General features: G+C 38.1%; 1 protein-coding gene across 2 annotated transcripts in view; it reads right to left on the reverse strand.

Moving 5' to 3' along the window:
- Positions 1–4094: 4094 nt before the first annotated feature.
- Positions 4095–17585, reverse strand: part of TAF4B (TATA-box binding protein associated factor 4b) — a 154133-nt gene continuing 140642 nt past the window's right edge. For both annotated transcript variants that reach the window (XM_074383657.1, XM_010335484.3), the window contains one exon: positions 4095–6067. In XM_074383657.1, the coding sequence (XP_074239758.1) occupies positions 5900–6067 (168 nt within the window). In that variant the 3' untranslated portion in view covers positions 4095–5899. The remainder of the gene's footprint in view (positions 6068–17585) is intronic.

Consider the following 17585-nt stretch of genomic DNA (forward strand, 5'->3'; position numbering starts at 1 on the left):
CAAACTGACACAAGAGCAGAAAATCAAACACCACATGTTCTCACTCATAGGCAGGTGTCGAACAATGAGAACACATGGACACAGGGAGGGGAGCACTACACACTGGGGTCCGTTGGGGGGAAATGGGGGAGGGATGGGGGTGGGGAGGTGGGAAGAGATAATATGGGGAGAAATGACAGATAAAGGCAAGGGGACGGAAGGCAGAAAACCACACTGCCATGTGTGTACCTATGCAATAATCTTGCATGTTCTTCACATGTACCCCTAAACCTAAAGTGCAATAAAAAACAAAACAAAACAAAAAAAAACAGTTGCCATTAAAATTGCTCTCATTATGGTTTACCAATAAAGCCAAAAGTCTTAAAATGAGTTCCTTGGGAATATTTTCTTCCTACGAATAGTCAGTGTGGCAAGGTCTACAAAGGCTGTGGTGCTACTTTATGTATCTGTATTACTTTCTACATCTATGTATAGTGTATAGTAACATATTCTAGGACTTTATATTTCCATATATCACCTAACCGGCCACTGTTCAGCTATATGGTGATCAACCCTTTCAGTTTCTTGCTTGGCACCGCACAGTCTCTCACTGTTTACCAGAAGAAAAATAACAAAAAATAACAAAAATATCTACTGAGGACCAACTTCCAACTGATGAAACAATTTTAGCAAGAAAGCAAATGCACCAATAGGATACAGCTCAAATGCACATTAAAATACTAAGCGTTATTAGAAAGTCAGAGAAGGCCGGGCACAGTGGTTCACGCCTCTAATCCCAACACTTTGGGAGGCCAAGGCAGGTGGATCACCTGAGGTCAGGAGTTCGAGACCAGCCTGACCTACATGGAGAAACCCCGTCTCTACTAGAAATACAAAATTAGTCGGGTGTGGTGGCGCATGCCTGTAATCCCAACAACTTGGGAGGCTGGGGCAGGAGAATTGCTGGAACGCGGGAGGCGGAAGTTGCAGTGAGCTGAGATTGTGCCACTGCACTCCAGCCTGGGCAACAAGAGTGAAACTCCATCTTAAAAAAAAAAAAAAGAGAGAGAAAGATTTTGATATCAGCTATAAATCATGCCCACATGTAAAAAAAAAAGTAGTTATCTCAGTTCAAAGAGGCATATGAAAGTGTTTAAAAAGACAGGAATGTTAAAAACAAAATAAAAACCGACCACTAGGTCATGTACAAATGTGACACATTATAGTTTTTATCTCTGCATAATCACAATCGCTGAGTCTTGCTGAGGAGAACGTTTTATAAACAGTTGGCTTACTGTACAACTAGGCAAAGAGATAAAGTCCAACCTAATCAGCTTGAGGTCTTGGTTCCATATTTTTCTAAAGAATATACCTTAACATTGCTTGCGTTCTCTGCTGTCACCATGACTAACCAGTATAAGTATTCTTAATTCTAAATAAAGTTTTGCCAAAATTCTTACGAAATATTCCTCAAATGCAGGACTTAAGAAATATTAAACTTTACTTTTTTATTTTAAAGAGAAGAATGAAAGATGTTCAGGAAGAGACCATTTAAAAGATCATTCAGTCATATTAAAAGTAAATGGGGGCTGGGCGCGGTGGCTCATGCCTGTAATCCCAGCACTTTGGGAGGCTGAGGTGGGTGGATCACTTGGGGTTAGGAACTGGAGACCAGCCTGACCAATGTGGTGAAACCCCATCCCTACCAAAAATACAAAATTAGCCAGGCGTGGTGGCAGGCACCTATAATCCCAGCTACTTGGGAGGCTCAGGCAGGAGAATCACTTGAACCCAGGAGGCAGAGGTTGTAGTGAGCCAAAAATCACACCATTGCACTCAAGCCTGGGCAACAGAGCAAGACTCTGTCTTAAAAAAAAAAAAAAAAAAAAAAAAAAAAAGTAAATGGGGTTGGGTGTGGTGGCTCACACCTGCAATGCTAGCACTTTGGGAAGCAGAGGTGGGAGGATCACTTGAGCCCAGGAATTCAATACCAGCCTGTGCAACACATCAACGACCCGTCTCTATAAAAAAATACAAAATTAGCTGGGTGAGGTGGCACTCATCAGTAGTTCCAGCTACTTGGGAGGCTGAGGTGGGAGGACCGTCTGAGCCCAAGAATTCACGGATATGGGGACCCATCATCACATAACTGCATAACTGCACTCCAGTATTGGCTGGTTGACAGAGTGAAACCCTCTATTTAAAGAGTAAGACCCTGTATCTAAAATATAGAAATAAATAAAATAGATGAAATGGGTAATTTTTTAATGTAAAATACACCTCAGCAGAGTTGCTTTAAAAAAGTAAACAGATGGAGAATTTCTGGTACTTTTTAACTGTTCATCACCCAAGATAAATATATGTATATAAACATAAACACATTTTTTTTTTTTTTTTTTTTTTTGAGATGGAGTCTCTCTCTGTCACCCAGGCTGGAGTGTGGTGGTGCAATCTCAGTTCACTGAACCTCCACCTCCTGGGTTCAAATGATTCTCCTGCCTCAGCCTCCCAAGTAGATGGGATTACAGGATCCCGGCACCCCACCTGGCTAATTTTTTATTTTTTGTTTATATTTTGTATTTTTAGTAAAGATGGTGTTTTGCCATGTTGGCCAGGATTGTCTCGACCTCCTGACCTCAAGTGATCCACCCACCTCGGCCTCACTAAGTGCTGGGATTACAGATGTCAACTACCATGCCTGGCCACATTTTGTTCTGAGACAGGGTCTTGCTCTGTCATCCAGGCTGGAGTGCAGTGGTGTGATCATAGCTCACTGCAGCTTCAATCTTCTGGGCTCAAGCAATTCTCCTGCTTCAGCCTCCTGAGCTGCTGGGACTACAGGTGCACATCACCACAGCCAGCTAATTTTTTCATTTTTTGTAGAGATGGGGTCTTGCTATGTTGCCCAGGCTGGTCCTAGCCTCAAGCAATTCTCCCACCTCAGCCTCCCTAAGTGCTAGAGATTACAGGTGTGAGGCCCAGCTGCAAAATAAATATTGAAGGGAGAGGGTCATGAACTCTTAATACCTAAATGAATCAGGCAAGGGAAGGTAAACTCATGCCTATGTATCTAAAGTAGACAGCTGCTGGTTAGCTCTGGTGGACAGTTGCTATACAAAAGGGTATAGCTAGTGATTCCAGATCTTTTAATTTTTCCAAAGAAATGGAAATATAGATTCTTATGAATTAAAATATTAGCAATACTGTGTGAGTCCAGGAGAATGCATTTGTAGATCAAATCTACTCCAAGGCCACCATTTCGCAAACTGCGCAGAATACCTTGGATACACATTTTCTTCTATGTAAGATATATTTTATAAGACAAAGTTTAAAAGTGAATATTAAGGCCGGGCGTAGTGGCTCACGCCTGTAACCCAAGCACTTTGGAGGCCAAGGCGGGCGGATCACCTGAGGTCGGGAGTTCAAAACCAGCCTGACCAGTATGGTGAAATCTCTTCTTTAAAAAATTTAAAAAATAAAAAAGAAAGAAGACAGGCCAGGTGTGGTGGCTCACGCCTGTAATCGTAGCACTTTGAGAGGCCCAGGCAGATGAATCATGAGGCCAGGAGTTCAAGACCAGCCTGGCCAACATGGCAAAACCCCATCTCTACTAAAAATACAAAAAATTAGCTGGACATAGTGATGGGCATTTGTAGTTCCAGCTACTCGGGAGGCTGAGGCAGGAGAATCACTTGAACCCAGGAGGCGGGAGGGAGGGAGGGAGAGAGGAAGGAAGGGAGGGAGGTAGGGAGGGAAGAAAAAAAAGAATTCTGGTTTGATTATAACCTTGGGGAATGTGAATAGAAAACAAAAAAAAAATGAATATTAAAAATAATTTTGAAAAATACCTCAGTAAAAAACCCTGATGGGCAAGAAAAGCTTTTATAATGAGTATGCTTAGCTTTCTTTGTGAGTCAAACAGCATGCAAACTTACAACTATTTCAAATAAAGTGATACAACAACTTGGATCTAAAGTGACTTTCTGGAACCAAAATACCCATACTCCAAAGTAACTCACAATCTGAACTAGGAAAAATTCAATGCCCAGCAATTTGAGCACCTCAGGGGCTAACTACTAAGGACCATGGTTTTCAAAGTCAGTGACTGAGCAAAGTTATTCTTATAATAAAATAATTACTTTAATGAAGTATTTGAAGTAATTTTAAACATCCGATCAATAAGATTATACACAAATATGGGGATGCTGCACTGTACAAAAAATAAAGCTAAGCATTTAAATATACAAAAACAACTTTGGATAAAGATCTCTTCTTAAAGTACTCCTTTAACATACACATAATTTATAGCATTTTACATAATAACTTGCTGACAAAAAAAAAAAATGTGGCCAATTTAGAATTTACTATAGTGCAGAATATGGCCGTAACAGTCCCAATGGGAAGAACAGGATGAAGAATAACATATGTGAGGTGGTTTTTTTTTTCTCTTCCTCTGAATTCTTTTAAGTATAGCATTTCCCATTTTTGGAAAACATTCTTGGAGGATTCAATCATTTTTTTCTGTATGTGATTCTAACTACAATGATTATTTTTCACCAGCGGTATTCCACACACGTGGAATTTTTTTTTAAAAGAGGGTTAGCTTTGTCCGTCAGCTTCTTCCTCAAGTGAACACATATAACTTGCTAGAGCTCATATCCCCAAGAGTGAGATACTGACATTACCTTTTAAGTACAGAATCCAACATCAAGTCCTATTGTTAAAAAATTTCTCATCATTAGTTAGGATTTATTTTATTTATTTATTTTTTTAAGACGGGGCTTCACCATGTTGGTCAGGCTGATCCGCCCACCTTGGCCTCCAAAGTGCTTGGATTATAGGCATGAGCCACCACGCCCGGCCAATTAGGATTTTTAAAATGTGCCAATGTACTTAAGACTTAGGATAACTAAAAGGTATTATGACAGAAGGAACTACAAAAACCATCCTTCTTGGGATTTAAGACAATACAAAACAAAAAATAACATCTTCCTTTTGAAATACTGTAATTTGAAAACATCTGGCCCATTCTCCTTTCTGGTTGTGCTGTGATTTTTTTCTCATCAACAAAACACGTACCAGTAGTTTTGGAGTTCCGATTCTGCCCCTTCCCCTCTTAGGCGTATGAAGCAAATTTCCTGTTCTAGGATACCATTTTCACATCCCATTCATCAGGTCGAATGCAATGCCCTATCATTCCTTCCAATACTTCCCACCTTTTCCATTTTTTCAACAAGATGTATCGGTCAATTCAATTTTAAGGTTTCCCTGACAAGGATGTCCCCTCACTTGGTATCAGAAACAGCACATGGTGACATGAAGCAGAGAATCAGCAACCCCAAGCACAATTTTTCCCCATTTGTCTCATTTTGACAACACTGTGACTCAGACAACCAAAGTCACCACAAGCCCTACTCTGTGGCCTGTCATGTACAGAAGGTGACTGTCATAGTTAGCTAAGTAACTTCTGAGTCCAGCCCAGAACACCTACCACTTTGGAACAGGTTCAATATAGAATGAAATCATCACTCTTGTATTTTCCTGCGGTGCCTCTTCCTTTCTCCAGCATCTCAATGCACACTCCTTTAGGGAAGGACACCTCACCTGTTACAATCTGGCAAATGAGGCAGGTGGTAACAAACAGGGCCTTAACTTGCTGCAATTAAATGCACAGGTAGGCAGATGCTTAATTCTGTGCAAAGTGTATTTTATAACTGATTTTCAGAAGACAGAGACAAATTCTAGTCTGTAAGAGCCCATGGGATGGATAGGTAAGACTCGATAAAATTTCTAACTGTAAACAATGCTCTTTTGTATTGGTGATTATTTTCCAGAAACTGAAATTTCAGGACAGTGCAACAATGCTCGTTGTGTCTTCTTTGGCAGTAAATAGCAAGAATCTGGATGGAGAGTGGAGTGGTCACTTCAGAAGGGCCAGGTATAGAGCTCGAGAATACTTCATCTCTCTTTCCTGTTCCATACAAAATATCAAGTCCCTGAGGCAGATTCTCGTGATTCTTGGACGAAGCAACTGTTTGGTAGCTGTCAGGCTGGATGTCCCTGAAGCAAGAAGGTTGTCTTTTAAGCCCTAAAAAAAGAAAAAAAGGAAAAGCAATTTAAAATAAAAATCTTTCATAAAGGGAAAGCCTCTCGATTCTAGCCTGCAAGAGCCCACTACCATCTGGTCACTGGGTTAGGTACTGGAGATAATGTAAAGATGAAGACCTAACCCTGTCCTCCAGCAGCCAGTCTCAAATGGCCACTAAACCTATCTCCTGACATCATTCATTCTTTCCTTCTCACCTGGAGTATGGGAAGCCTCTGAACTGGTTTCTTCATTTCCAGGCTCGACTTTGCTCCATTTTTTCCAGCACATTGCAGGTCAGACTTTCCTCTTTAAAGGTCTTTCATGCATCTTTTCAGAGTGAAAGATGTGTTTACCACTTTGATTGTGGTGATGACTTCATAGGTATATGCATACATAAACATCTATCAAATGTATACTTAAAATGTATGCAGTCTTTTGTATGTCAATAATAAAAATAACAACGAAAGCCTTTCACGGTTCAGATCCCACCCGGCCATGGTTCCAAAATCTTCAATAGTTCCCCACTGCTCAGAGCAGCTTCTTGAGAACTATGTTGAGCTCTTTTCATATATTATCTCTTTTCTATCATACAAAATTGCAGTCAGTTATATGAGCGCTGGTCCCATTTATCAAATGAGGAAACTGAGCTTAGATAGGTTAAGTAATCTGTTCAGGGTCACACAGCAAGGTTGAGCTGTTTGAGCTAAAGTAGTGTTCTGCCTGGGCGCACTGGCTCACACCCGTAATCCTACCACTTTGGGAAGCTAAGGAGGGCGGATCACCTGATGTCAGTTTGAGACCAGCCTGGCCAACATAGAGAAATGACATCTCTACTAAAAATACAAAAATTAGCCAGGTATGGTGGTGCGTGCCTATAATCCCAGCTACTAGGGAGGCTGAGGCAGGAGAATAGCTTGAACCCAGGAGGCAGAGGTTGCAGTGAGCTGAGATAGCGCCACTCCCCTCCAGCCGGGACAACAGAGCGATTCCGTCTCAAAAAAATAAAAATAAAGTAAGTGCTCTTAACCACTGTGCTATATTATCCCCTATATCACATATAAACTCATCACCCTGGCTTCCTTCCCTCCAGCCTCACTTCCCATTCCTCCTTTACAAGACATCTTAACTGCAGCCACATGGTTTCTCTGCCAATAGGCAGAGATCAGCAAAGAGGCCATTCTAGGCCAATCTACTCAGCTTTTAAGACTCATTTCAAATGGGTCTACCTGTCTCTCATCCAAGGAAATCTCACTGTGGCAATTACCTTCCATTGTATTATAGTAATTTGTATATGCTCCCACCACCACCACATACCCACTAGACCATAAGCTTTCTGAGGAGAAGAACTGTGGTTTCTGTCTCCTCTAGGGCTTAGCAGAGTACACAGAACAACACAGGTTGTTTGCAGTATTTTCTAAATTGAATGTACTGGTTTAAAATAGAACAAGATGAATTCTACATGTCATTTTAAAATGACAAAAACACAACACTCCTATATTAAGACAGTTTTCTGAATATGTTTACCAATATGTCTATACACTATTACTTTTAACTGAAAGAAAAGAAAAACATAGAACTCTCAGAGGATAATTTTGTAAAACGAAACCCTTTAATTTTTTTTTACCTTTGTTTCAAAACAAAATCCTTTGTTTCAAAAAACGTCTCAATAGGACTGGCAGCTCTCTTTCATCCACCCAAAAGACATACATAAGGAAAGATATTTACCTAACACACGAAGAAAATCTCGTTCTGTTACTTTTTATAACCATTAAATTTTAATTACTCCTTCCACATTTTTGGGTTTCTTATTTTGTTTTGCTGGAGGGGAAGGAAATCCTTTGAGGTCTACAAAACATCATAGAATCAGTCAAGCTTAATTCTATGCATGTTTACAGCATGACTTAGGGGATACTTTATCTGATGGTCAAATAAAACTTCTTTAAGAGATACTAGCCAGTTTTTGAGGAACACGATACAGCAGTCATATTTTTATACCCATCAGGTTAAACTTGTGCTTAAGTATCCATGGAAAAAATTTTGGAAAGTCCACATTTTAAAAGGAAGAAAAGATTGGTCTCAGCTGCACAACTGTTTGGCTACTTATCCCAGAGCCCATCTACAGTATATAGAGCCAGTCTCTCACTACTTCTGCAGGGTTCTTGGTAATGAATGCAATTTGTGCAAGTGTAAGCCTCTGGAGCTTTGGCTAAGCCTGGCAGTGAAGCACTAGCATGTCACTCTGAACACTAAGAGATGGTGTCATTCAGATGTAATCTTAACTATGGTAAATTATTACCATCAAAACATCTTCATAAGATTTTTGCAGAATGGGACCAATAGCTCAGCTTTGTTTGGAAAATTGAATAAAAAGTACATATTAGGAAGAAAGTTACTAAAACATGTAATCTGGCAGTGACAGGCAATTTTGTTGTTTACAGGAATAACCTGTTTAAAACCACAATATATTTAGGCCAAGGCAAGCAAATCACTTGAGGTCAGGAGTTTGAGACCAGCCCAGATAACATGATGAAACCCCATTTCTACCAAAAAATACAAAAATAAGCGGGGCGTGGTGGTGTGCATCTGTAATCTCAGTTACTTGGGAGGCTCAGGTGGAAGGACTGCTTGGACCTGGGAGGCAGAGGTTGAAAGTGAGCCAAGTGTACTCTAGCCTGGGTGACAGAGTGAAGACCCTGTTTCAAAAAACAAAAAACAACTACAATACATTTAACTAGAGGCAATTTCTTTAGCCATAAATTAGATATATTATGCTAAAACTGCATCCGTATGTTTATAAATCTTCCAAGTGTTTACCTGAAATCAGTACTTTGGTGTTTTATATGAAATTTTAAAATAAGTGGCTAGACAGACGCAATGTCTTGGCAATTCCACATCTATGTAAATACCCACCCAGAAATATGCCATAGGCTCATCAAAAGATATGTATAAGGATGACTACTATTCACAAGAGTCCTAAGCTAGAAATAATCTGAGTGGCCATTAAGAGTAAAATAAATTGTGGAATAGTCATACCATGTTATAATACACAGCAATAATGACCGGGTGACATGAAAGAGTAACACAAAAATGTTAAATGAAAGGAACCAAACACAAAGGAATACATACTGTATGATTCAATTTCTACCAAGTCTCAAAAGAGGCAAAGCTAAAAAAAATCTGGAGAGTGTGTTTCCATGGGGGAGATGAAACGTGGTTACAAGGAGACTGAGGTTTTCTGGAGTTCTGGTGATGTTTCCTTCTTGATCTTACTACTGCCTACATGAATGTGTTCATGCTGTGAAAATATGGTGAGGTTATGATTTGTATGCTTTCTATATTGATGTTATATTTCAAGCAAAAAAATTAAATTGCTACCCTTGCCTCAGGAGGAAATTAACATGGAAGCAAAGAGGGGGGAAAGGAAAGACAAGAAGGTAAAATTGTTAGACAGAAAGAAAAAAAGAGACCTCATCATCTGAGTAAGGAACAAAGGGGTCACAGTTCATGTTTGTCATGTGACAAGCCTGAAGGATTCAGGGGAAAGAGCCATATTACAGCTGCCAGCAGAGTTGAAAAGAAGGTCATTCCAACAGGATGCAGCAGAAGGCCTGAGGCAATGTTATAAATGAAAAAAACCCCAAGGGACATTCAGTAACCCAACAGAAATGTCTTTCATAATTCACAACTTTACGGTGATAGCATTCTCTTCTCCCAAACAGCAACTAACTTAGAAAGTCAATCTTTCTTGAATCTGAATACATAATATAGATTATTTTTATTCCTGAGCTTATGATTTGGCAAAGTCTACAGCTGTAACTTGTCAATCACAATGACCTGGCCAGAATAACCAGCTACTCTCAATTATCCACAGTCAAGAGGGTGGAGAGTACACAGATAACTATGGCCATAAAAACTAAACCTGCTTTCTTACCATCAGTTTTAATTTTTTTCTGCTTCACCAAGTCCTTTCCCCAGAGTTGACTAGGACTGATTTCTAGTCACATAAGAAATCACAACAAATACTAATGTAGTTAAGGGCCCAGAGTTTGTAAGAAGAAAAAAAGGGCTCTGTTTATTCTTCTCACTATTAATGTACTCTTCATTTCTAAAATAGAAGGTTTTTCCCACATAACTTTCTACATGAGGATATTCCTTAATCTGGATTCTTCACCTGGATAAAAATGAAAGACTAAAGAAATAATTCACTTCCCAGATGTACAACAGATGTCCTAGGAACCCTAACCAAACCTAAACGTTAACATCTTCTAAAACTGCCAGATCGATTATGTTAGCCTTTATAATTGTTACCCATGAAAGTCACCCAGCCCCCAAACAACTTATCTCACCTAATTTGATTTGTTATATCACCAAACCAAGTTTCTTGTTTTTATAATGAAACTTTTGAGGAACTCTATTGCTCTAACAAGAAAAAATGGAAAATCATCAGTTACGAATTTTAGATAAATAACACCAATTTAATAATGACACTCTAACTAAAAATAATAATCCAATTTTTATCCCTTCACCTTAATACAGCAGAGCAGGTGTTGTGAAGTAAAACCTTTAAAGGCTTTTCTACTTCTTTTTCCACATTTCCTTAAATTAGATGAATGCTCTACTAAGTCAGAAGCAGAAAGCACATCTTTATGAACCCAGTGGCTTCAGGAATCCTGCTGGGGTTTGCAGTGACTCCACATGGGCCTCTCTTCCCAAAAACCACCATCCACAGTAACATGGCTTCATGCTAGTCCATGTTCTGATTCCATTCAAAATTATCTGGGTTACTGCAAACCTACTATGGGCAAGGAACTGTGGTACGTGGCATAAGATATACAGAACTGAACAGTGGCAAACACTCATTGTCTCCTCCATAAGCAATCTCAGACAAATTATTTAATTTCTCTGTGCCTCAGTTTCCCAATCTGCAAACAAGGGATAGTACTACTAATTATCTCATATGGCTGATTTAAAGATTAAATGAGAACAGTATATGCTCTATAAATGTTGGCTTTATTCTCATAATGAATTCCCTAGTCAGTAGGAAGGCACTGAAGGTTTACAAACAGGAAACCGTGTAATTCTAGCTCCAGACCTTTTTCCGATTTCCTAGCTAAAACTAGTTGAACTTTCCTACTCATGTCCTATGGTCTCAAGTCTTCACTAAATCATTGGTTAGTGAATTCAAGAGAAATAATTTGTGCTGCCATACTTACCTTGTTCCTCTCAGTGAAATTTCTGAATTTTAAGGGAGCCTTGAATGCCTAAAGCTCAAAAGTAGACTGATGGGCATTTTAGACATGTGACAGGTGGATAGTAAGTTTTTCTTACACCCCTCAAATTAAATAGTGGAGGAGCCTGCTGCTGTACAGAATCAACTAGCTTATCAATACTGTCTCTAGAAACTAAAGTCAATCTCTTTCATTCAATTCCCCGAATCCTATGACTAATAAAAGCACAATTCATGTCCCTGAATCTGAATAGTTAACCAAGCACAAAAACTGATAATTTCTTAACTGAGGATTCAAGAGGCAAAGTTTCATGACATTCTCAGATTCTACCTGATTTACACTAAGTCTCAACCTCAGGCCACCACGGCGGCTCTTAAGGGATGACTCAAGTCTTTTCAGCTTTACTGAGGAAACAAGATCCAAACGTAAGGAATAGGAGGTGGAATGAAGACCTTGCTCCAGAAAAAAAACTGAACATAGACTTCTAAGTCTCAGAAGCAAAAATAAATAGAAGTGCCTTGGATACCTGACCCAGTGTAACAAGAACACTGAAAATCTATATTCAAAATACACAAGCTTCTAGGCCTTAAAGGGGAACACAGGACAGAAAAATACTGCGCTTCAAAACTGACTGCCCTCTGCTGGTCAACAAGCAGAACTTCTAAAGCAACAGATCTCTCATCTTTATCAGCTTCATTTTATTCCTTTCCAGTTATTTCAGAATATAAACAACACTGCATGTTAACTTCTGCCCTATTTTTTTCACTCCTAAGTAAGTATGTTTCAACAGTATTTTACAGAAGAAAGCACTGATGTGACATGGAATCACTGGCTTCAAGTTGTAATTCTAGCTCTGTAATTATGAGCACTATGAAGATAATACACTACCTGTCATATGCTCATGACCACCCCTCCATCTTTATCTCCAACAGAACACTCTCTCATTTTCCAGATGCCACTGTACAATTTCTTAATGACTCCCAATTGAGTATATTATAGGTATCCCAAATTCTACATGTTTCAAACTATTATTCCTTCCTTTCCCTTTCTTTATTTCAAGGAACGCCTAACCCTGAAAACTGGATGTCATCTCCAACTCTTTCTTCCTCTATAGTCTATCTGCCACTTATCTATTCTACCCCCTTAATAGTTTCTAAGCCATCTACTTCTACATTTTCACTTCCATTATCTTCTGCCTAGAATACTTCAACAACCTTTTAAGAAGCCTCCCTATTTCCAGTGTTAATATTGCTTGCACTGCAGTGAGAATGATCTTCCAAAAATAAAGAATCTGACAATACTGTTTTCTTGCTTCAAATGTTCCAGTGGCTAAAATTTTCCTATAAGAATCAAGTTTAAACATCTAAGTATGACATATGGTCATCCATGACCACACCAACATTTCTCTCCCCAGTCTCGTCTCTCATTCCTTTCTTCTTGTCTCAAACTATTGATTATGGACAAGATATTTTTCCGCTTTGATACAGTTAGTTGCATATAGCATTCTCTCTTCACTGAACTCCACTGATCCTATCCTTATGTCACGTCACCTAAGTTCTTTAGGATTCAGCTAGGATGTCATGTCTCTCCAATGCCTATAAACACAAACTTGCCCCAGATCTATCATAGGTGCAACTCCTATGCACTTTAGTAGTACTTTGTATTTCCCTCTACCATCATATGTCTTCAGTGCAATGTAATTATCTCTTTAATTTATCACTCACTAGAAGAAAAAGATTCTGTATCCGTGAATACTTTACAGTATTTAGCATTTAGGTGATATCATTTGTAGGAGAACCATGTGTTTGGACTCACCCAATATTATCACTTACACAAATAAACAAACAGTGAAAATAAACCACATTATAGTCTTTGGACCTTCTAATTCAAGATCCTGCCATCATTCATAGCTTTAAGCCAAACCAATCTGGGGTGAAGGGTGGGGTATGTAAAGTTCTTTGATGGTTTATTCACAACTATTACCCAGCTCTCTTAACATCTTACCTCACCTACTCATCCCCACCAAGCTGCCACTCGATGGAATTTGTTCAAAAGACTATTTTCTGCCACTTTCCCTAAACACTAAGAAAGTGCTTCAGCCCACCAAGGAATTCGATGCACAAGAACATCAAAAAACCAAATAAGCAGTGAATTCTGAAAGCCAGTAACTTGATTACTTCCTATGGCTAAGCTGACAACCTCATGTCAGGACTTTCCTATTTATATTATGGCTATTTTTTAAAAACTTTTATTAAGACACTTGCAAAGTCATCTGAAAACTCATATAAACTATATCCAGAGATCAATTTTACCTATTATTGTCTTAAAATTTCTTCAAAGGACTGCTAGTTAAAAATTTTTCTTTGAGAACTAGCTTTGCTTTTTCCTTGGAGAATTATGAATATAAACAAAAGCTACAACATAAGGGTTGTTGTCCCTCAAAACTAAAGGTGAATTTATCAATATCTTTCAATGTATTAACACAGCTTTGTTTAAAACTATAGTAATTCTAGAATTGGTGAGTTGCGTACAGGCTGATAGAAAAATGACTCTAGAAAGAAATATGAATTTATAGAAAAAAGAAAAATCATTAGAAGTTGGAAATTTAAAAAACTATTTTTCTTTTCATAAATTCTTTAAAAGATATATGACCATTAATGATATATTGTGGAGGTTAGAACATATGCAGCAGTAAAGTAGGTGACAACAATAGTACAAAGGATGGAAAGGTGTTACTAGTTTTTAATGAATTACTTTATTTTATTTATTTATTTTTTTTTTGAGACAGCAACTCTTGTTGTCCAGGCTGGAATGCAATGGTGCAATCTCGGCTCACCACAACCTCTGCCTCCCAGGTTTAAATGATTCTCCTGCCTCAGTCTCCCGAGTAGCTGGGATTATAGGCATGCATCACCACACCCGGCTAATTTTGTAATTTTTAGAAGAGATGGGGTTTCTCCATGTTGGTCAGGCTGGTCTTGAACTCCTGACCTCAGGTGATCTGCCCGCCACAGCCTCCCAAAGGGAGGATTACAGGTGTGAGTCACCGTGCCCAGGCAAATTACTTGGCTTTAAAAGACTCTTCCACTTTATGTGAAGTGGTATTAATTCAAAACCATGTGTGGTCAGTTAAGGACACACATTGTACCTTTGAACAGAGTCACAGCAACCATTAAAAACAGGAAAAAAGGTGGGGGCAGACACAGTGGCTCACACCTGTAACTCTAGCACTTTGGGAGGCCAAGGCAGGTGGGTCACTTGATCCCAGGAGTTCGAGACCAGCCTGGGCAACACAGGCAGGAGGATCACTTAATCCCAGGAATTCAAGACTAGCCTGGGCAACATGGTAGAACCCCATCTCTACTAAAAATACAAAAATTAGCCAGGCGTGGTGGTGCGTGCCTGTGGTCCCAGTTATAACAGAGGCTGAGGTGGGAGGATCGCTTGAACCTGGGAGATCAACGCTGTAATGAGCAATGGTAGTGCCACTGTACTCCAGCCTGGGCAACAGAGCAAGACTCTTTCTCAAAAAATAAGTAAGCATACAAATAAAACTATTAAAGGCAACAGATGACATAGTATAGGATACTAAAATACTGGTTGATTAGCTTAAAAGATGGTGGAAAGGAGAAAAAAATGGGAAAATGAATATTAAAAATGAATAGCAAGATGACAGACTTAAATCCAGTTAAAGTAGTATTTACATTAAATATTGAACCAAATGCTCCAAATGAATTTTCATTCTGTGTAAAAAAAGAAAAATCAAAGCTCAATCATATGTTATTCATAAACGACCTGGTTTAAATAAAGACACAGATAAGGTGGAAGTAAACCAAAGGAAAAACATAAACCATGTAAATACTAAGGATAAGAAAGTTGACATGGCGATAACAGTATCAAGCAAAAAGGACTAAAATAAAACTTAAGACTTCAAGACAAGGAATATTACTAGAAATGAAGATCAATTCCCAGTGACAAAAGAAGGCAATTCACCAGAAAGACAGTCAGTATTCATCAAGATAAACCATGCAGGGCCAAGTCTTAGTAAATTTAAAGGGACTGAAATCAGACTATATTGTCTGACCACAATGAAAACAGCAAGCATTTGGAAATTAAACACACACTTCTAAATAATCTGTAGGTCAAAAAAGATATCAAGAGGGAAATTAAGAAATATTTTCAAAGTTGATAATAAAAATACAACATATCTAAGTTTGTAGGGGTGAGGCTAAAGTAGAAAACTAATGGAACTGTAAAGCTTTAAATGTAGAAAAGAAAGGTGTAAGGTCAATTACTCAGGCTTCCACCTTAAGATGCTAGAAAAAGAACTCCATTTAAACAGAAGAAAGGAAGATAACAGAAATAAGAGGAGTGAAAATCAATACAATAGAAAAAGCAAATTTTTTGAAAAAATTAAAGCTGTTAGTATTAAGAAAGGATTAATAACATTTGTAAATCCTTATCTAGACTGATCCAGAAAAAGGGAAAGAACACAAATTATCAATATCAGAAATGAAAGAAAGGATACAGTCGCCAGACATTAAAAGGAGCCATGGTTAATCATTTCATGTAAACAATTCCAGCAACTTAGATGAATGTGAAAATTATTCGAAAAACACAATTTTTAAAAGTTAATACCCAAATAAAGAAAATCCAATATTGAGTTTTCCCAACCTAGAAAACTCCTGGTCCAGACGGCTTCATTGATAAATTCTATCAAACATTTGAAGAGAAGTAACTCCACTTCTACACAAACTTTTTCAAACAAAAATGGCAGGAAGAAGGTATACTTCCTAGCACATTTTATGAACACACTTCAAAGCAAGCTAACAAGGACATTACAACAAAAGAAAATTACAGATCAATATTATTCACAAACACAAATGCAAAAATCCTCAACAGACTAAAGGAATAGCAAACTGAATCTAGTAACATGTAAAATCAATTGTAAATTATGACCAAGTGGGATTTATTCCAGTATTAAAGGGTTAAAATTGTCCGGGCATGGTGGTTCAGGCCTGTAATCTTTGGGAGGCCAAGGTCAGTGGATCACCTGAGGTCAGGAATTCAAGACCAGCCTGGTCAACATGGTGAAACCCCATCTCTACTAAAAATACAAAATGTAGCTGGGTGTGGCAGTGCCACCTGTAATCCCAGCTACTTGAGAGGCTGAGGCATGAGAACTGCTTGAACCAGGGAGGTGGAGGTTGCAAGGAGCCAAGATCGAGACAGTGCACTCCAGCCTAGGCGACAAGTGAGACTTCATCTCAAAAACAACAAAAAAGTTAAAACTGAAATATCAATGTAAGAGAATAAATTAAAAGAATTAAAGAAAAAATGAAGAGAATTTAATTTAGAACTAAAAGAAAACTCATATGAAAATTAAATTATCAAATAAATTTGGATAAGCCTCAACAATATTCAATACCCACTATGATAAAAGCTTTCAGTCAGCTCGGAAGAAAGGAAATTTCCTCTATGAAAAATCTACAGCTAATATCAAATTAAGGGTGAAATACTGAAATGTTATCCCTGTAAGATCAGGAATAAGGCATGGATGTCTGCTCTCACCACTTCTATTAAACATAGTAATGGGGACGTTAGCCAGTGCTCTACGGCAAGAAAAGAAAAGAAAAGAAAAAGCATAAAGATTGGAAAGGAAGAAGCACTCTTATTTTTATTTATAGACAGCATGATTTGCTTAATAAATCCTAAGAAATTTATACCAAAACAATCTCAAACAATTAAGTGAATTTAGTAGAATGGAGGATACAAGATCTATGTCGAAATCAATTTTACTTTGATACACTACCAACAAATAATTGGAAAGTATGTAATTTTAAAATACTATTTTCAATAGCATTAAAAATTATACCTACCTTTAAATGGATAAAAGATGTCAAAGACTTTTGCATAAAAAACTAAAACATTGCAGATAAAGATGATAGAAGTAAATGAAATAATATTGGAAACCTCAATATTGTTAAGATGTAAATTCTCTGCAAATTGATCTACAGATTCAATGCCATCCTAATAAAGAATACCTTGGCATTTGTGTAAGAATGACAAGATGACTCTAAAATTCATATGAAGATACAAAGACCTTGAAAAAGGACAAAGCTGGAGCACTCACACTATCTGATTTCTGAACTGTTACAGTAATCAAGAGAGATTATAGTATGGCATAAATAGAGAAAAATTAACAAACAGAATAGAGTATGTGTATAGATATGTCCACATATATAGTTAATTGATTTTCAACATAGCTCTAAGGTGATGCAATGGGGAAA

The sequence above is a fragment of the Saimiri boliviensis genome, chromosome 13 (genome assembly GCF_048565385.1).
Source record: "Saimiri boliviensis isolate mSaiBol1 chromosome 13, mSaiBol1.pri, whole genome shotgun sequence".
NCBI classification, from domain to species: Eukaryota; Metazoa; Chordata; class Mammalia; order Primates; family Cebidae; genus Saimiri; species Saimiri boliviensis.